Raw genomic sequence first — 21,087 nt, forward strand, 5'->3', positions numbered from 1 at the left:
TAATAAGCGTCCTGTTCCTTCGATCGCTTGCATTCTGATATAAGCGAGAGCGCGGCGATACGCAAGTGAGCGGTAGCTCACAGTTGATGTTCTTTTTGTTTTTCTTTGTTGTGTTTGTGCAGTTTGAGGTTTGTTTTTTTTGTCTGAATGTTTTGTCTGCTGGTTGTGGCGTAGCTCCAGACCCAGTTTTGGCGTCGGTTTCCTCCAGGCCTTGGTTCGCTGTGGGTGATGCCCGTACTCCTCGCTATGGACTGCAGCAAGCTTGTTGCTCTTTTTAACATCGGGATTGTCCAGCGCTCTGTGTGGCGGTGCTTTTGTGTTTGGCGTGGTGTTCCGAGCGATGTTGCCCGGTGGCGTCGCATTGGCTAGGCAGGTGGTTTGGGACATACCAGCGCTCTGTGTGGCAGTGCTTGTGTGCTCACTTTGTGGATCCATGGTATGGTGTTGCCTGGTGGCTGTGCAGGCAGTCACCTGGTGGGACTGTGGTAGCTACACCATTGGAATGACATCCTGACCCTCTCTTGGTGGGCTCCCTTTTTTTTTTTTTCCTCACTCAAAACTTTTCTTTGTAACTCTTTTGGCATGATGAGTAGATATTTTTGTATTCCAATTAAATTTCAGGTACTACCAGCATCCAAATTGCCATCCAAACTAGTCCTATTGCAAGAAGATAGTGATGACCACAGCAGTAGTTTTTATACTTTTCCTCATTAAATAACTATTTGGTTCAACTCCTCAATACCTTTAAATTAAGCTGTGCTTGTGTTGGAATTCCAGCACAGACGCTGGAATGAAATGGCTGCCATACCAGGGCTCTACATTAACTTTTGAAACCACTTATCCTGTCGGACAAGTTGAAAGGAAATTTACTTGTCTGAATGTGAAGTTGACTTGTCCGAAGAAATATTTGAGAAAAAACCCCACAAACTATTTGTAACCCAACAATCTTTATTGCATTTGTTGCATTTGCATCACACTGCTTGTGGCTTGTACTCTTGCCATGAGACACTAGAATGTCTCGCCTATATGAAGCTGTACCTTTAAACATGCTGCTCGAGACGTCAGCATAAGTAGGATGCGATATGCACAGAGAACATTGCATTCCGTCTCCGGCTGTCTTGGACCCATTCAAATTCATCCTTCCAAGAATTGAGAAATTTCCGCTCTCTCTTGCTTTCATAGTTCTACTGTGATCGTTTCCTCTTCTTTTCAGCACCAGATGCCTCGGATTCACTAGACTTCTTTGTGAAGCCGAATTTCAGGAGGGACATTTTCTAAGTGTCACCATTTTCTAAGTAACACCATCAACAACAATTCAAAGATTTGGAAATTACCACATACTCAACAGTTGAATAATGATCCCGCCAACAGAAATGTCAACAAATCCACGTGTATGACATGATTAAAACTAATCCTAAACGACCGTTTACTTTTCAGCTCAAATACACGAAGCGGTATTGGCCAGTTTCGCAAGTGGAATATTCAGTCCCCTCAGGATTTCGCAGGCCTTTTTTGTGATTGTTGCGGGCTATTTTCAAAAAAATTGCGATGAAAGTTGCGGTGTTTTTTAGGTTTTTGTTGCGATTACATTGCGGGAGGAAGTGAAAGTTGCGAGAAATTGTTGCGATTTTCTCTTTTTGTGATTAAAATTGAGTGATATGTTAAATATTAAGTTATTACTGAAAAACTATTGATTAAAAAAACAAAGACACTGAGAAATGGTCCTATAAACAACTTCACCAATATAAAAGATGACCAGGACTACAAAAATGCAGAAAAATAGGCTTTACTGATCCAAATGCACCTGTTGGTTCAAAAGTTAAAGTGCAGAGAACCTCACAGCACAACATGAAGTTACCTTAAAATATAATATAAATGCCTCAGCTTTCATGTAAGAAAAAACACTATTAATACTAGTACTGTGTGCAGGCAGTCTCTCCTGAAGACTAAATTAAACAATAATTATAAACTAATAAAATAAATGGCTCAGGCTTCATAGAAGAAAAAAACAATTTGAGCAGAATCTCACAGTATGATGCTGAAGCTGCCTAAACAATGGAAAATAAAATACCATTTTGGCAAAAATGTTGGCATCCATTAATTTCTTGTATTAAGTAAAAAAAAAGAATAAAGTGCACACAGTCCTTCACTGTAAACATAACACACTTTCAGTAACAGAATTTAAGCCTACATAAACACTGACTCGCACATGCTGCTTCTCTTGAATGTATAACGGAAGTAAGGCGGAAGGTAGTTTGTCGACGTCACCTCAAGACGACACCAACGATTGGTCAAATTTGCGGGAAAGTTGCGGTGATTGGATATAATTGCAACACCGCCCTGAATTCACGGGGATTGGTTGAATTTGCATTGATCCTGGAAAAATCCTGGAGGGTCTGAATATTGCGCATGCGCACATCGCTCTTTCCGAATAGAAACATCCGGCGATTCATCAAAACAATACGTCGAGTGAGATGCTTCGGAAATCATGTGAATAAACTGATAAATTTGATATGTAACCCGAATATCGGCGTATTTTGTCACTTGTCCGACATAAAGTATCACTTGTCCCGGACAAGTGGACAAGCATTAATGTCGAGCCCTGCATACATGGATATTATGATTTTAAAAAATGGTCTCTTTTTTTCTATAGCTGTATCAGCCATAAAATTAAAAACATTGACCGGTAAAGTGAATTACATTGATTGTTATTACAAAGGCGCCTGTCAAGGGGTGGGATCTATTAGTCAGCAAGAGAACAGTCAGTTCTCGAAGTTGAGGTGTTGGAAGCAGGAAAAATGGGCAAGCGTAAGGATCTGAGCGACTCTGACAAGGGCCAAACTGTGATTGCTGGATGACTGGGTCTGAGCATCTCCAAACTGGCACATCTTGTGGGGTGTTCCCGGTATGCAGGGGTTAGTACCGACCAAAATTGGTCCAAGGAAGGACAACTGGTGAACTGGAGACAGGGTCACGCGTGTCGAAGGCTCATTGATTTGCACGGGGCATGAAGGCTAGCCCATATGGTCCAACCCCACAGAAGAGCTACTGTTGCACAAACGCTGGCTAAAACAGAAGGGTGTCAGTGTTTCTAATTTTATGGCGTGTGTGTAAAATACATTTTTTTAAAAATCAGCCAAAAAAATGGGAGAACGTCACCTAAGCCAAACAGTGAATATCTGAGAATGAATGTTGCACATTAATCAAACTGGAATGTCCTGTTTGTCCACAGAAAAAGTCGCTCTGATGTCCCCTGATGACGACGTGCAGAAGAGTGATGTGTCCTCCAGCAGTCAGGGCATGGTGGAGAAGGAGGCTCTCGGTCCTCTCCTCCTTGAGGTACGTGACCATTAGTAGATTTTCTTTTTTTTTCATGGTTGTTAGGAATACACAAATGAAGCACCACACTGCAATCACCATGAGTTTATAGTAGGGCTTTATGACCTGGACGGAAATGCAGTTAAGCTGCTCAGTGATGTGAACATTTATGAGAAAGCAATTTGTTCAAATATTTTCATGAATAAATATATATTTAGGGTTTTCTTTTTCAAAAAAAAAAAACAGTCCAGTCCAGTATTTGAGATAAAACCATGTCGGAAAAACAACTGAATGTAACTCCGTTAACATCAAACATGGTTAGTTAGCATCACATATTTAATGAAATTAAAAAGTAATCCTGACTAAAAGTACAGTGTCTTGCAAAAGTATTCATCCCCCTTGGTGTTTGTCCGGTCTTGCCGCATTCCAAGCTGGAATCAAAATGGATTTTTGGAAGGTTAGCGCCATTTGATTTACGCAACATGCCTACCGCTTTAAAGGCGCAAATTTTTGTTTCATTGTGACACAAACAATAATAAATTATGAAAAAAACAGAAATCTGGAGTGTGCATAAGTATTCACCCCCTTTTGTATGAAACCCCTAAATAAGAGCTGCTCCAACCAATTCCCTTCATAAGTCACATAATTAGTTGGTTAAGATCTACCTGTGTGCAAAGTGTCACATGATCTGTCACATGATGTCTGTATAAATCCACCTGTTCTGGAAGGACCCTGACTCTGCAACACTACTAAGCAAGCAACATGAGAACCAAGGAGCCTCCAGACAGGTCAGAGACAAAGTTGTGGAGAAGTATAGATCAGGGTTCGGTTATAAAAAATATCCCAAACTTTGAATATCCCAGGGAGCACCATTAAATCCATTATAGCAAAATGGAAAGAATATGGCACCAATACAAACCTGACAAGAGAAGGCCACCCACCAAAACTCACAGACCAGGCAAGGAGGGCATTAATCAGAGATGCAACAAAGACACCAAAGAGAACACTGAAGGAGCTGCAAAGATCCACAGCGGAGATGGGAGTATCTGTCCATAGGACCACTTTAAGCTGTACAACTCCACAGAGCGGGGCTTTATGGAAGAGTGGCCAGAAAAAAAGCTATTGCTTAAGAAAACGCGTTTGGAGTTTGCCCAACAGCATGTGGCAGACTCCCCAAACACATGGAAGAAGATTCTCTGGTCAGATGAGACTAAAATTGATCTTTTTTTTTTTTTGGCCATCATGGGAAATGCCATGTGTGGCGCAAGCCCAACACCCTGAGATCACCATTCCTACAGTGAAGCATGGTGGTGGCAGCATCAGGCTGTGGGGATGTTTTTCCTCTGCAGGGACAGGAAAGCTGGTCAGGACTGAAGGAAAGATGGATGGCACTAAATACAGGGCAATTCTGGAGGAAAACCTGTTTGAGTCGGCCAGAGGTTTGAGACGGAGATGAAGGTTCACATTCCAGCAGGACAATAACCCTAAACATACTGCTAAAGCTACACTGGAGTGGTTTAAAGGGAAACATTTAAATGTCTTGGAATGGCCTAGTCAAAGCCCAGACCTCAATCCAATTGAGAATCTGTGGCATAACTTAAAGGAGTTAGAGCAGTTTTGCCTTGAGGAATGGACAAAAATCCCAGTGGCTAGATGTGCTAAGCTAATAGAGACATACCCCAAGAGACTTGCAGCTGTAATTGCAGTAAAAGGTGGTTCTACGAAGTATTGACTTGGGGGGGGTGAATACCTATGCACACTCCAGAGTTCTGTTTTTTCATCTTAATTATTGTTTGTGTCACAATAAAACAACAGTTTTCACCTTTACAGTAGGAGACATGGTGTGTAAATCAAATGGTGCTAACCCCCCAAAAATCCATTTTTTTTTTTTTTTAAGATATTTTTTGGGCTTTTTGCACCTTTATTGGATAGGACAGTGTAGAGACAGGAAATGAGCGGGAGAGAAAGACGGGGAGGGATCGGGAAATGACCTCGGGCCGGAATCGAACCCGGGTCCCCAGATTTATGGTGTGGCGCCTTATCCACCTGAGCCACGACGCCCCCTCCAAAAATCCATTTTAATTCCAGCTTGTGACGCGACAAAACACCAAGGAGGATGAATTCTTTTGCAAGACACTGTAAGTGCAGTTGCTTTTGACAAGCGTAACTGCTGCCACATTTCCCACAAAATCTTGTTTACAGCTGAAGTTCCAGCCTATAGATGCATCCCTGCGTTTGTTTTTGTATCTGGTATTTACGCTCCTCACTTGATCACTCATGTTTTTCAGTCTATTAGCAAACGGTAGCAGTGTTTCAGTCGGTTTGTGTGTATGCTTTCCCTCTTCACTCTGCCGCCTCTAATGATATCATCTGCATACATACTGTACATACACGCGCGCAGACAGACGGGTGGCAAATTACAGGAAAATCCGACATAAAGTCTAGCGTGAGCTGCTGGAACATTTTCACTGCACCTTGGCATCGAGTCCGAAAGTCTCGAGAAGGAATGAACATCATTCTTCTGGTCAGAAGCCGGTGTTTTGATGGTCATGGCAGACAGGACTGTCCAAAACTTTCCCTTCCTTTTACTTTTGTTTTCCTCCAGGCCCTGAACGGCTTCTTCTTCGTGGTGAACCGTGAGGGTCGGATTGTGTTTGTATCCGAGAATGTCACAAACTACCTAGGTTACACCCAGGAAGAGTTGATGACCTCCAGCGTCTACAGCATCCTGCACGTGGGAGACCACAATGAGTTTGTGCGCAACCTACTCCCCAAGAGCCTCGGTGAGTGATTTATAATGTCTGTATACTGTCTCTGCTCCACTATCATCATGCTGGATTATACTGAGTGCGTGTGTGTGTGTGTGTGTGCAGTCAATGGGGTTCCGTGGCCGCAGGAGCAGGGTCAGCGGAACAGTCACACATTTAACTGTAGGCTGTTGAAGAGGCCTCCAGATGAGGCGGATGCAGAAAACCAGGAGGCGCGGCAGCAGTATGAGCACATGCAGTGTTTCACTGTCTCTCAGCCCAGAGCAGTGCAGGAGGAAGGCGAAGGTAAACACACACACACACACACACAATCCAATGGCACTGATCACGCACTCACTCACTCACTGTCATACACTCCCTGTGTGCAAATACTTAACCATCAGTGGTAGAGGTGTTGACGATTCAGTTTTTTCACAATTCGATTCAAATCATGATTTTGGCCATTCGATTCAATTCAAAATCACGATTCGCTTTTGTGTGTGTGTGTGTGTGTGTGTGTGTGTGTCTGTCTATGGAATCAATTTTGTGCCAAAATGTTCATACAATACTTTTGAAATATCAAACAAAAACGACAAATCAAAATACAAAAAAAAAAAGTCAATTTTTTTAGACTGGCAAACAAATTATTCGTGTAATCGTGCAAAATATCAGTCCATTACTCTTCAGAAACCTTTTATTTTTGTTCCACGTCTTTCTCGGTTTTGTTTGACGTAATTTATTTTGGTTGCGATTCCAGCTTTCTCGTTTGCGCTCCCTGACTTTTTGCTAGAGATGTCCCGATCCAGGTTTTTGCACTTCCGATCCGATACCAATATTTTTTTTCACTTCCGATCCGATACCGATACTGGCCGATACGATACCGGCCTATCCGAGCATGTATTAAAGTTCAAAGTTATTTACCTTCCTTACCTAGTTGTCAGACTCATGTTGAAAAGGGTTTTAGTACTCTTGAGAACAGCTAGCCAGCTGAATTAGGCGAGTTTGAATAATACACAATGGTTGATAACAAGAAACTGACCTGTTTATTCAGGGATAAACACAAAATAGACAGCATTATAAATAAAAAAACAGAAATGGCATCAGTGGTCAGTAAAAAGTGCAAATAAGACTGTAAACTGTATCAAAAAAGCAAAGCACATAAACAACCTTATCTGTATCTATAATATAGTCTATTAACTCAGCATCAGTACTCTTCTCTTGAACAAGTGTAAACCAAGGCTTTAAAAATCAGTGCAAATAATACTGTAAACTATTTAAAAACAAAAATGCCTTCTACTCCCCAATCTGCTAGTGTTAGTTGTGTAGGACCTTTCTTTTTGTCTGCAGTTTTTTTAAGATACTCTTCGTGTTCTTTATGGTGGTATTTTGCTAAATGCTTTATTAAGTTGGTTGTATTAAAACTTCTTACAGCTTTACCACCACGCCTGACTTTATTGTGGCATATGTTGCACTCCACCTCTTCGTCTTTGTCGTCCTTTAGGGTAAAATGATCCCACACAGCTGACATCTTTACCGTGAAACTACTGCAAAATTTACATCGCCGTGATAATGTAGAAGATGCCACTGAGGTAAATTGTAAGACGCTAATGCTGGTGCTGAAGGTGTGCTGGAAAATGCGGACCGGATTTTGGGGAAACCAGAGCAAAAAACTGGAATGCATTATCTAAATCGGTGCGCTGGAAAACCCGGAGCGGACTTTTTTTTAAAAAATGGATCGGGAGTCTGGATCGGAATTTTTCCGCGCCTGCCGATCCGATCCCGATGCGCATTTTTTGCTGATATCGGCGGCCGATCCGATCCTAATATCGGATCGGGACAACCCTGCTTTTTGCTTGCAGTTTTGGCACAAACTTCACGCGTGGGCGGGCTGTCCAGGAACGCATTCCCATTGGCTAACTTGTGTTTGACTGACAGCTACGCTCAGCCATTCCCTACTCGGATTCTGGCGGACTGTTTGACGAGTGACCGATCCATTGACGGTAAACAAGGATCGAGTGGACTTCAGTGGCGACTATGATACTGAATTAATTCAACAAAGTGTAAGTGCGGGACAAATGTGTTGCAAGTCCACTCGATCCTTGTTTACCGTCAATGGATCGGTCACTTGTCAAACAGTCCGCCAGAATCCGAGTAGGGAATGGCTGAGCGTAGCTGTCAGTCAAACAAGTTAGCCAATGGGAATGTGTTCCTGGACAGCCCGCCCACATGTGAAGTTTGTGCCAAAACTGCAAGCAAAAAGTCAGGGAGCGCAAACGAGAAAGCTGGAATCGCAACCAAAATAAATTACGTCAAACAAAACCGAGAAAGACGCGGAACAAAAATAAAAGGCTTCTGAAGAGTAATAGACTGATATTTTGCACGATTACACGAATAATTTGTTTGCCAGTCTAAAAAAATTGACTTTTTTTTTTGTATTTTGATTTGTCGTTTTTGTTTGATATTTCAAAAGTATTGTATGAACATTTTGGCACAAAATTGATTCCATATGTGTTCTGTATTTTATAACCGGTGCAAATCATTGTCAATATTCTGTTAACTGTCAACCTAGAAATGTTGAGCAATAAAAAACAAAAGTCATGTTGCCTTTGTAGTCTTTATTCAGACTCCAGTCACTCCACTGACTTTGAATGTAACTATGAATATATCACAGTTCAGTCATTTTTATTATTATACTGGTATTATACTGTATACTGGTTTACATTCTGTCCGTCCGTATTTCCGTCCATCTGAAACACCCTTTTTCTCAGCAACCACAAATCATAGCCACTTGGTACCAAACTTCAGCTTGGGGTTCTATACCGTGTCGACCGTTTTCAGGTCTGTCGCACATCGACTTCCTGTTTACCGACTGAATGTATTTGGGTCTGTGTCAGAAACTGGGTACTGTGGGGGTCCCCCACTAAATATACTCAGTCAATAAACTATACGGTTTTGAATGGTGATGTTGGTTTTAATTTGAAATAAAATGATGAAAGAAATAATACAGGTAAAACTAAATCTTTGATGTGAATATTCAGAATTTGGCCAAAATTCTGCAAATTTGTGGAAAAATGGCGGCTTGATCTGGGACATGATAAACGGTCGACTACATCGCATTCCCTTAAAAAGGTTGTAGCCCACTGAAAAGTCTACACTTATCACTAATTGTATTTTAAGTTGGAACTTTATCCACCTAAGGATTGGTGCGCTCACAGAATAATCATAACCGTAATAAACATCATGCAAAATATTTGATCACCGTCGTAACTCCATTTCCCGCAGACCCAAAACCAATACGATCGTGTGTTTTGATCTAAACAGAAAGCCTCAGGGTCAAGGTCACGACTTCACCAAAAGTAGTAACTTAAAATCACTATGCCACATAAACATTTAGCTATAAATCTGCGATTTTGTTTTTTAAAACGAAAGCTGAACGTTAGGTATAGAATATGTTTCTTACAGAATATGTTCCGATGGTAGCTGGTCTTGTATGAATTTCTGAGCTATAAACTGAGTTGTGGTCTATTTTTTACCGTAGCGTGTTATTTGTGTGCGGGGAAGGACACACATTAACAATTTGCATGTGTAGAATGGAATTTTCCACTCCAACAGTTAGAAGTTGATCGCGCTTCCATTTGCGGTCTTTCTGTTACGCGAGCGATCTGTTCGGACGTTATCACTGAAAAGGGGAGTTTTGACAGTTTTATTTTGTTTTAGTCTTGCAACATAAGGCAACAGAATGTTTCTTTTTCATCTTACTTTCATATTTCGTAGTGTTTGCGTATTTTTGGCCAATATTTTGCAACCATGGTCAATTTAGATCGAACTTTTGATAGAATCTACGGCCGGTCATTTTGCCCCGCCCCCGCCTCGCGCTCCGTCCGGTGCGGTAGTGATGTCCCGTTGCTCGCGCGCCGCAGCAGAGACCCGCGCAACCTTCAGCCGGTCCAGTCGCTGTTCTTTTACCACCGCCGTTATTCTCATCTTTCCGGTGTGTTCTTGATTTTTCCATCGTGTCCTATTTCGCCATATCAAATACCCAAAATGTATCATATTATTCATATTTAAGTGAATAATCAATTCAGTCATCATAACTTGGCATTTTTAACCCAATCAATCAAAAAGAGGAAATTTATTCAATATTTTCACTCATCTGTGAAGGAGGGGCTTTAATTCTTCATGATGGAGTTATTTTAGATGGAAATCAATTTTACAAAAGCATTTGAATTGTAATCAAAACAATGTTCCACAGTGGAGGCCAGATAAAGCAAGATACTATCTTTATTCTTATTAAACATGACAACATTGAGTGTTCGGTAAATGCAAAAAAAATAGTAAAATTAGAAAATGTATTTTTTGACCATAATGTCCCAAATGAGAGACCAGTTTCTGAGACGGACCCATTTATGAAACACACAGGTTGGATTTTGACGTGATTTCAAAAAGCAAAATGCTATTTCAAAATGCCAGTTTAGCAGGATGCTATTTGAAATCCCTGGGGAGAGACCAGGCCCGGCGCCAGGAACAGTTTACTAAGGGGGCAATTAGAAATCGCAAGGGGGCAAATATTTTTCATATAGTGTGTAGTAGTGATGGCGGTCTGACGACGTGTTTCAAACAATTAACTGCGCCAACCGCAAAACCACGGCCCCGAAGGTTGCTTTAGTCCGGGAAAATCATGTGACATATTACCAGGGCAGTTGCGCTTTATCAGCACCCGTGCCCACCTGTTAACCCTCCCCTCCAATTTTCTCACAGACACGCGGTACAACCGGAAAGATGCCAAACATAAAACAACACACACAAACCTACAGGCAAGTCCTTTACATTTAAAATACATACAGATAGCTCCGCGGCATGAAAACAAAACGTCAATGCAAGTCTAAGGTACTTGGCTCGGCGGCCAAAATCATAATTTTAAAAAAATCAACAGACCCCACGGCTGCACCAGTAATAGCCTTCCTGACTCGCACCGAGTCAACGCTAACCACTTAGTCCGCGATCCCAGTTTAGGCGTGTAGGGGACTAAACACTCTGAAGTGATGAATTTTCACCCCCGCTGCATGGGCCAGGGTGACGTCAACGACACATATTCTTACGCTATTTGCGCACAAAGCGGACCATATATGAACACATACACCAACATAAACGGAGATAAATTTAGCCTACAAAGAAAGAAAATGGATTCACAATATTGTGATTGAATTCGTTTAATTCGGTGGGGGAAAGACTACTCCCATAAACTGACTGCATCTTGCAGGATATTGCAGAGACAGTGCACTTGTAAGTGTCATAACAACCAATCAGATTTGTTCTACCGTGCCAGTTTTAGCAGTGATTTATGTGAAATGTATTTTTGTGCAATGCGCAACCACTTAATATTTCGTATTTGAAAATGCAAATTATTAATACGTCTATAATACATTATATTTTCATGAGAAAACAATTAAGTGATCTGAGTCTCCGTTGAGGGGGCGGGGCTGTAGCCACGAGGGGGCGATGCCCCCTTTCGCCCCCCCACGGCGCCGGGTCCGGGAGAGACGCTGCTCTTTACTCACTTGTTTCACTTGTATTTGTTGAAGTCAGCATTCATAATAAGCGTCCTATTCCTTCGATCGCTTGCATTCAGATATAAGCGAGAGCACGGGGATACGCAAGTGAGCAGCAGCTCACGGTTGATCTTGTTGGCACATTTTAATTTTCAAACCGCAAAACACTAAGAAACAAAAAAAGCAATGAAAACGTCATGACTTTTTTTGTCTCAACCTTTTAAAACACAAAAACACAGTCACTTGTGTTAAAGTGAATCCCACCTCTTGAGACACAACATTGATTGTCCAGAGAGTGCAGAAGGCACTGAGATTGTAAGAAATGCCGCCAAACTGGACTTCTAAAAGCCAGTGGCTTCTGGAATTCCGAGCCGTCCGCCATGTTGTTCACAAAGCACATCACAAAGATCTCGCGAGATTGCTATAGACCCCTTTCACATGATGTCACCGCACCGCGAGATTTTGTTAGGCGCCATATTGGAAGACCAAGTACATGCACTCACAATATAAAACAAAGTACGAGCGAGAGTAAAGTGACACGATGGCTGATAATTCTGGTTATGTGAGTACATTACCAGCTGCAGAAAGGGCACGGTATGTGGAGAAACTGGCTGTGATTGATGGGTTTGACCCATATGATAAGACTCGGGGCAAGGGAGAATGGAAACATAAGGAGGACCGGACACCAATTCTGCCATCTGTTTGCTACCCAGACATTGTAAACTATTTGTTGTTTACACCCAGTGCCTACACTCAGTGTTCGAACTATGCCGATATTTTTGGGGGGCCCCTTTTTTTTCCCTTGGGGGTGTGTGTGCTTGCACTTGTCTCGGAGCGCGGATCTCCAAACACATGAGAAGCCTATCTTACGCACATATCACGCGGACTCCACACCTCCACACACGCATCGCGTCTGAAGTCATAACTCATCAGGGGAAATCGTGTCCGCATTGGCATGTTCAAAAAACAACCTCGTATCAACAATGATACCACACGCAAGAACAAAAAAAACAGTCAGGCTACTCAACAACCAACCTGGCAGCAGCGAGCAAGCCCCAAACCATCCTAAATTATTATTATTATTAAATTGTAGAAGTCTGGGAGGCTTGCTCCTCATACAGTTATCAACTCGGGGCCAATTTAGCATGTTTTAAATCTGAATTTCTTGCGTTTGCTTACCTCAAAGTGTCCGCAGATCATGCACAGACTTATCCATTATATCCACAGTTTTTTGCCAAGTCTCACACAGGTTTCTTTCAAGTCTACTGTTGGGCCAATAAATCATAAATAAAACAGCTCAGATTTGTTTGTTTAAGTCGTTTGCCACTCCACTTTATTCTCGTGGGTTCACATACCGCTGCCGTTATTATCCCCTAATCACGAGTTTGTTGGTCTTCCAAAATGGCGCAGGGTCTGTTTACTTCCGGTTTCGGGTGATGTCAGTGAAAGGGGTCTATAGCAACCACAAACATGGCTGCGCCCACGTACAGCTCCGGATACCGAATCGAATTTTTAATATCAAATTTTATGCCGTTTATTGAAATTTGTTATGCATCTAGGGTTATCGGGATGAAATTAGGTATTGTTAGTGAATCGTCAGGGAATCGCGATTCATTAAATTTTAATCGATTTTTTTTTTTTTGAATCGCGGCTCGAAATGGATCGATAGATCGGGGATCGATTAATCGTCACACCTCTCATCAGCAGCTGATCCTCATCAATATTATTTCAACATCCATGACTGCAAAACATATAAACGTTGGCAGGTCCGGCAATATAATCAGATAGGCACGTCCTTGCGTACAGAATCGCCAGAACAAGGACTTGCCGGATGAAATATCATTCAAAAATACACGAAAAGAGCCGTCTGTAGATCATAAACGGGACATGAGCCAACTGACATTAATCTGGAATGAGTTGTGTAGGTGTTTGGAATTCTCAAGTATTAACTGAGTCCACCTGGAAGCCCCGCCCCCTTCCCTTTAGTTTAGCAGGTGTGTCGGCACCCGGTTCTGACTCATACAAACATCGGTGTTTTGTGATAGTGAACAAGCTCTCGTGAGATGGGGCAATGAGTTTATGTGGGAAATATAAGCACTGCAGTAGTAATAACGCGAGGACGTACTACAAAACTGTCTATTTAGGGGTAGTTCTTCGGTAACGGAATTACATTCACAGCAAAATGTAGGAACTTTTATTTTTTTTAAGTTGCAGTACTCAAGATAATGGTATTAAATAAAGAATTCATACTGCATGGGGTATCCTTTGACCCTAAAAAAGCATAGAGAAATTGGTTATGTTTAACCAATCTTTTACGAGGAAAGAAAAGTCAGTAACGGAATTACGTCAGGAAAAAAACCTGCATTTTCATTTCTGAAAGTTCAAACCAAGATTTCTCTGAAGCGACATTGCTATAATTGGGGTGATGATTTTTAAATACGGTTCTCAGTATATTTCGCCTTGGATTCCATACTTTCGCATTATCACCGAGCTAACAAGTTAAGGCAATCTTAATGATTTCATAATTTTGGCCGCTCTGCTAAAGAATTTCCCTTATATATTTAACCTAGGTTATTTTAATACAGTGGATATAAAAAGTGTAGGTTTTTCTGATGTAAAAAAAAAAATGAGACCACGATAAATAATTTCAAAACTTTTCCCACCTTTAATGTGACCTATAACCTGTACAGTTCAATTGAAAAACAAACAAACCTGTTCGGGGTAAAAAAACATAAATGGACAATAAGCTGGTTGCGTAAGTGTGCACACTCTTAAACTAATACTTTGTTGAAGCAGCTTTTGATTTAATTACAGCATTCGGTCTTTTTGGGTCAGAGTCTATCAGCCTGCCACATCTAGGCTTGGCAATATTTGCCCACTCTTCCTTGTAAAAGTGTTCCAGATCTGTCAGATTGCGAGGCATCTCTTGTGCGCAGCCCTCTTCAGGTCACCCCACTGATTTTCAACTGGATTTAGGTCTGGGCTCTGGCTGGGCCGTTCCAAAACATTTTTTTAGGGTCATTGTCATACTGAAAGATGAAATTCCTCTTCATCTTCAGCTTTCTAGCAGACACCTGAAGGTTTTGGGCCAAAATTGACTGGTATTTCGAACTCTTCATAATTCCTTCCACCTTGACTAAAGCCCCTGTTCCAGCTGAAGAACACCAACCCCAAAACATGATGCTGCCACCACCGTGCTTCACTGTGGGGATGGCGTTCTTTTGGTGATGTGCAGTGTTGTTTTTGTGCCAAACATACCTTTTGGAATTGTGGCCAAAAAGTTCAACCTTGGTTTCATCAGACCATAACACATTTTCCCACACGCTTTTGGGAGAGTTGATTATTTATTTATTTATTTATTTATTTATTATTTTTGCAAAATTTAGCCAGGCCTGGATGGATGTTTTTCTTTGACCCTACCTCATAGTCCAGACATATGGAGAATACGGGAGATTGTTGTCACATGTAGTACACAACCAGTACTTGCCAGAAATCCCTGCAGCTCCTTCAGTGTTGCTGTAGGCCTCTCGGCAGCCTCCCTGACCAGTTCTCGTCTCGTCTTTTCATCAATTTTGGAGGGACGTCTAGTTCTCGGTGATGTCACTGCTGTCCCATATTTTCTCCACTTCTTGATGACGGTCTTCACTGTGCTCCATGGTATATCTAATGCCGTGGAAATGTTTTGTACCCTTCTCCTGACTGATACTTTTCAACAGTCAGTGCACATAGAGAAAATCGAATTTCTGCCATTGCTCGACTGAAATCAAAGTTCAAAATGCCATGTATACACCTTAATTCGGCTGAAATTGAACCGAACTGGATTTCTCGTAATCGAGCTACGCGACCTAGATTATGCAATTGTAGCCGAGCTACTTAGTGCATGTAAACCCTATCGAGCTACGTATTCGAGCTACTTACTTCAGCACTGCCCCTTCTGGAAGTGACGAGTGACGAGACCACAAGGGAAACACAACAGCCTCGGTCGGCATGACAACGAATCATGACAACGGCATGAATCTTTTCTTTTTGCAGCACTGTTAAAATTTAGCTCACTTACTGTATCACCAAATACATCTGTACAGCTGTTGCATAGCTGTGAATTGTGTACATAAACAAGTCACTGTATTTGTGTGTGTGTATGTATATATATGTCCAACATCTGAAGAATGTCAATAAAAGCAAAACAATTGAACTTTTTGTGTGTTTATTAAGACATAAGTTAAATTGTAAGCAAAAAAATATATATTTTTTTGTAAGCAAAAAATGGACTTTAGAAAAATATTATTGTGCAAAATAAGTTGTCTTACAAAACAGTGGTCTGCGCCGGACAGTTTGTAGCCATACAGTCTGTTAGAGCAAGCCTAACAGCTTGAACACGGAACTGCCAGTGTTGCCAGATTGGGGGTTTTAAGTGCATTTTAGCGGATTTGAACATGTTTTGGGCTGGAATAAGTCAGCAGTATCTGGCAACACTATAGCTCTTCTTCATGACGACAACCGGAAGTGTACCAACACGATGGGGCGTGTAGCGCAACGTGTGGCTCGGGTGCACAATAGCCCGATTTCACTTGTGCATGTAGGATTGGATTTCTCTGGCACCCCTGCTGGGACCCTTTGCTCAATTACCGACAGCAGCTCGATTTGGACGTGCATGTAAACGTACCGAGTGAGATTCCTCTGATGCTTTGTAAGCTCTCTGTGAACCCTGGCTTTTGCTGGAGGATGCAACTGAGTAAATGTCTGAACTTTATTTGGGGTTAATCAGAGTCATTTTAATTGATGGCGGGTGCGACCCCAAAAAGACCGAATGCTGTAATTAAATCAAAAGGTGCGACAACACAGTATTAGTTTAAAGCTGTGCACACTTATGCAACCAGCTTACTGTACATTTTTTATTTTTTATACTTTTCCCCTGAACAGTTTGTTTTTCAATTGAATTGTACAGGTTATAGATCACATTAAAGGTGGGAAAAGTTTTAAAATTGTTTATCATAGGTTTTTCTGATTTAAACAAAAAAAACATCATTTTAACAGTTCGTGAACACTTTTTATATCCAGTATGATGTCAAACTGTATGATGAAATTGTAAAATACGGCAATAAGATATAGGATTTAAATCCAACACAGTGGCAGTTCACTCCTGTAGAAATTCATAGATCGAGATTTGGATAGAAGTTGCTCCGAGTGAAATTGAAAAATCTTAAATGTTGGCTAATTTTGGTACTGTAATACACAATGTACGGTAATTGTTTAACTGGCAAATCTAGTATGTAAAGCTGATTACTGACCAGCCCGCTAATCCACGATGTTTTTTGCCAGCTAGTTCTGTTGGAATGACAAATAAGCCTGGTTTAATCTCATCTCATTATCTCTAGCCGCTTTATCCTGTTCTACAGGGTTGCAGGCAAGCTGGAGCCTATCCCAGCTGACTACGGGCGAAAGGCGGGGTACACCCTGGACAAGTCGCCAGGTCATCACAGGGCTGACACATAGACACAGACAACCATTCACATTCACACCTACGGTCAATTTAGAGTCACCAGTTAACCTAACCTGCATGTCTTTGGACTGTGGGGGAAACCGGAGCACCCGGAGGAAACCCATCCGGACACGGGGAGAACATGCAAACTCCGCACAGAAAGGCCCTCGCCAGCCACGGGGCTCGAACCCGGACCTTCTTGCTGTGAGGCGACAGCGCTAACCACTACACCACCGTGCCGCCCTGGTTTAATCTGTTATTATTAAATAATAACTGAATAGGATGAGGAGCATTTTAAAGATTCAAACTGTGTGTGTGTGTGCTCGCTTGTTTGCATGCAGACTTGCAGAGCTGCCTGATATGCATAGCGTGTCGTGCGCCCCGAGTGCCACCCATCCCCGTCAGTACGGAGTCCTTCATCACCAGGCAGGACCCCACAGGTATGTTTTTCTGTCTGCTCCCACCTTGCACAAATCTTCTACCACCAGCTGAACGTTTTGTGAGGACGGGTGGCTCAGCCTTTCCTATCCAAATCTTAATCCTGTAACTCGGTCACTGAGGCCTTTCGTTCAGTTTGTAGTCGTCCTCACAAACTGGCAGCCTTTTTTGCTGCTGCGCTCATGCAAGACGACACACCAACCATGACCTCCTCAATCAGTCATTTATTAAGGGTTTCAGGAAAGGAGGAGCACTTACTTTGTGTAATGAGAGGGAAAGAGAGTGAGAATTAAATGAACAGAAGATCGCTTTCAGTGCTTTATTTAAAGAACTGCTGTGTGTGTGTGTGTGTGTGTGTGTGTGTGTGTGTGTGTGTGTGTGTGTGTGTGTGTGTGTGTGTGTCCCCTTCAGGGAAGATCATCTCCATCGAGACGAGTGCTCTGAGAGCCACAGGCCGGCCAGGCTGGGAGGACCTGGTCAGGAAGTGCATCTATGCATTCTTCCAGCCACAGGGCAAAGAACCCTCCCATGCCAAGAAGCTGCTACAAGAGGGTATGCACCTAAATCCCTCATCTGTACTGAAATCTTCATCGCTATTTCAGAGTTGTTGTTTTTTTTTTTTTAATGGATCCAAATACTTACAAGTCTTATTAAACAGAAACCAGAGAAGGTCAAGTTTTCATGGAGTGTCCTGCCTTTATATACACAGTATAGTTTTATTGGTTTCATATTATTGCCTTGTTAAAATGAAAATGAGTGAACTTTTTTTTTTTTTAAACGACAGTGATGACCCATGGTACGGCCATCAGCCCTCTGTACCGATTCACGCTTAGTGACGGGACGCCCCTCAGTGCACAGACTCGCTGCAAGTTCTGCTGCCCTCCCAACCCCGACGAACAGCCCTTCATCATGGGCATCCACACTATCGACAGGTGTTACTGCTCCCCACACACACACACACACACACACACACACACACACACACACACACTCGTTGCCTAATATCTGAGTATACAATCTTAGTTATTTTATATACTTTATACAACCCCGATTCCAAAAAAGTTGGGACAAAGTACAAATTGTAAATAAAAACGGAATGCAATAATTTACAAATCTCAGAAACTGATATTGTATTCACAATAGAACGTAGACAACATATCAAATGTCGAAAGTGAGACATTTTGAAATTTCATGCCAGCAACACATCTCAAAAAAGTTGGGACGGGGGCAATAAAAGGCTGGAAAAGTTAAAGGTACAAAAAAGGAACAGCTGGAGGACCAAATTGCAACTCATTAGGTCAATTGGCAATAGGTCATTAACATGACTGGGTATAAAAAGAGCATCTTGGAGTGGCAGCGGCTCTCAGAAGTAAAGATGGGAAGAGGATCACCAATCCCCCTAATTCTGCGCCAACAAATAGTGGAGCAATATCAGAAAGGAGTTCGACAGTGTAAAATTGCAAAGAGTTTGAACATATCATCATCTACAGTGCATAATATCATCAAAAGATTCAGAGAATCTGGAAGAATCTCTGTACGTAAGGGTCAAGGCTGGAAAAACCATACTGGGTGCCCGTGATCTTCGGGCCCTTAGACGCCACTGCATCACATACAGGCATGCTTCTGTATTGGAAATCACAAAATGGGCTCAGGAATATTTCCAGAGAACATTGTGAACACAATTCACCGTGCCATCCGCCGTTGCCAGCTAAAACTCTATAGTTCAAAGAAGAAGCCGTATCTAAACATGATCCAGAAGCGCAGACGTCTTCTCTGGGCCAAGGCTCATTTAAAATGGACTGTGGCAAAGTGGAAAACTGTTCTGTGGTCAGACGAATCAAAATTTGAAGTTCTTTATGGAAATCAGGGAGGCCGTGTCATTCGGACTAAAGAGGAGAAGGACGACCCAAGTTGTTATCAGCGCTCAGTTCAGAAGCCTGCATCTCTGATGGTATGGGGTTGCATTAGTGCCTGTGGCATGGGCAGCTTACACATCTGGAAAGACACCATCAATGCTGAAAGGTATATCCAGGTTCTAGAGCGACATATGCTCCCATCCAGATGACGTCTCTTTCAGGGAAGACCTTGCATTTTCCAACATGACAATGCCAAACCACATACTGCATCAATTACAGCATCATGGCTGCGTAGAAGAAGGGTCCGGGTACTGAACTGGCCAGCCTGCAGTCCAGATCTTTCACCCAAAACATTTGGCGCATCATAAAACGGAAGATACGACAAAAAAGACCTAAGACAGTTGAGCAACTAGAATCCTACATTAGACAAGAATGGGTTAACATTCCTATCCCTAAACTTGAGCAACTTGTCTCCTCAGTCCCCAGACGTTTACAGACTGTTGTAAAGAGAAAAGGGGATGTCTCACAGTGGTAAACATGGCCTTGTCCCAACTTTTTTGAGATGTGTTGTTGTCATGAAATTTAAAATCACCTAATTTTTCTCTTTAAATGATACATTTTCTCAGTTTAAACATTTGATATGTCATCTATGTTCTATTCTGAATAAAATATGGAATTTTGAAACTTCCACATCATTGCATTCCGTTTTTATTTACAATTTGTACTTTGTCCCAACTTTTTTGGAATCTGTCGAACTCCTTTCTGATATTGCTCCACTATTTGTCGGTGCAGAATTAGGGGGATTGGTGATCCTCTTCCCATCTTTACTTCTGAGAGCCGCTGCCACTCCAAGATGCTCTTTTTATACCCAGTCATGTTAATGACCTATTGCCAATTGACCTAATGAGTTGCAATTTGGTCCTCCAGCTGTTCCTTTTTTGTACCTTTAACTTTTCCAGCCTCTTATTGCCCCGTCCCAACTTTTTTGAGATGTGTTGCTGTCATGAAATTTCAAATGAGCCAATATTTGGCATGAAATTTCAAAATGTCTCACTTTCGACATTTGATATGTTGTCTATGTTCTATTGTGAATACAATATCAGTTTTTGAGATTTGTAAATTATTGCATTCCGTTTTTATTTACAATTTGTACTTTGTCTCAGCTTTTTTGGAATCGGGGTTGTACTTTTTTATAATATATTTTTTTCAAACTGGATAATACAGAATAACCCGCCCGACTAAAATCCATAACGGATGTCCATATAACATTCACAGCAAATTAAAGTTTCAGAATATAATCACTTTTGTCTTGAAATGTGCTTTTATCCAAAGCAGGACATTCCAGATGATATCTGTGGTTTATATATCAAAAATAAAGAATGGATATTACACGCTGGCTTGAAGATACGAAGTTTGTCTTTGAGTAGTGAATCACAAGGCAATCACTTGGCTCATCACGAGTGAGCGACGCGAACAAGTGATATATATTTTTCAGCATGAGAAGATAAACATCATATCTTCAAGCCAACGTGTGATTTTTTTTTTCTTTTTAATATATCGACACATTCAGAAACAAAAAGTACCCATACAGTGGTGCTTGAAAGTTTATGAACCCTTTAGAATTTTCTATATTTCTGCATAAATATGACTGAAAACATCATCAGATTTTCACACAAGTCCTAAAAGTAGATAAAGAGAAC

The 21,087-nt window shown here is 41.6% G+C and overlaps 1 protein-coding gene across 6 annotated transcripts in view; it reads left to right on the forward strand.

The window, feature by feature from the left end:
• Positions 1–21,087, forward strand: part of ncoa1 (nuclear receptor coactivator 1) — a 209,857-nt gene that overhangs the window by 156,575 nt on the left and 32,195 nt on the right. For all 6 annotated transcript variants that reach the window (XM_060914223.1, XM_060914222.1, XM_060914227.1 and 3 more), the window contains 6 exons: positions 3,233–3,339; positions 5,924–6,101; positions 6,192–6,371; positions 17,435–17,533; positions 17,943–18,083; positions 18,316–18,463. In XM_060914223.1, the coding sequence (XP_060770206.1) occupies positions 3,233–3,339; positions 5,924–6,101; positions 6,192–6,371; positions 17,435–17,533; positions 17,943–18,083; positions 18,316–18,463 (853 nt within the window). The remainder of the gene's footprint in view (positions 1–3,232; positions 3,340–5,923; positions 6,102–6,191; positions 6,372–17,434; positions 17,534–17,942; positions 18,084–18,315; positions 18,464–21,087) is intronic.

Source organism: Neoarius graeffei, chromosome 2 (assembly GCF_027579695.1).
Source record: "Neoarius graeffei isolate fNeoGra1 chromosome 2, fNeoGra1.pri, whole genome shotgun sequence".
Lineage (NCBI taxonomy): Eukaryota > Metazoa > Chordata > Actinopteri > Siluriformes > Ariidae > Neoarius > Neoarius graeffei.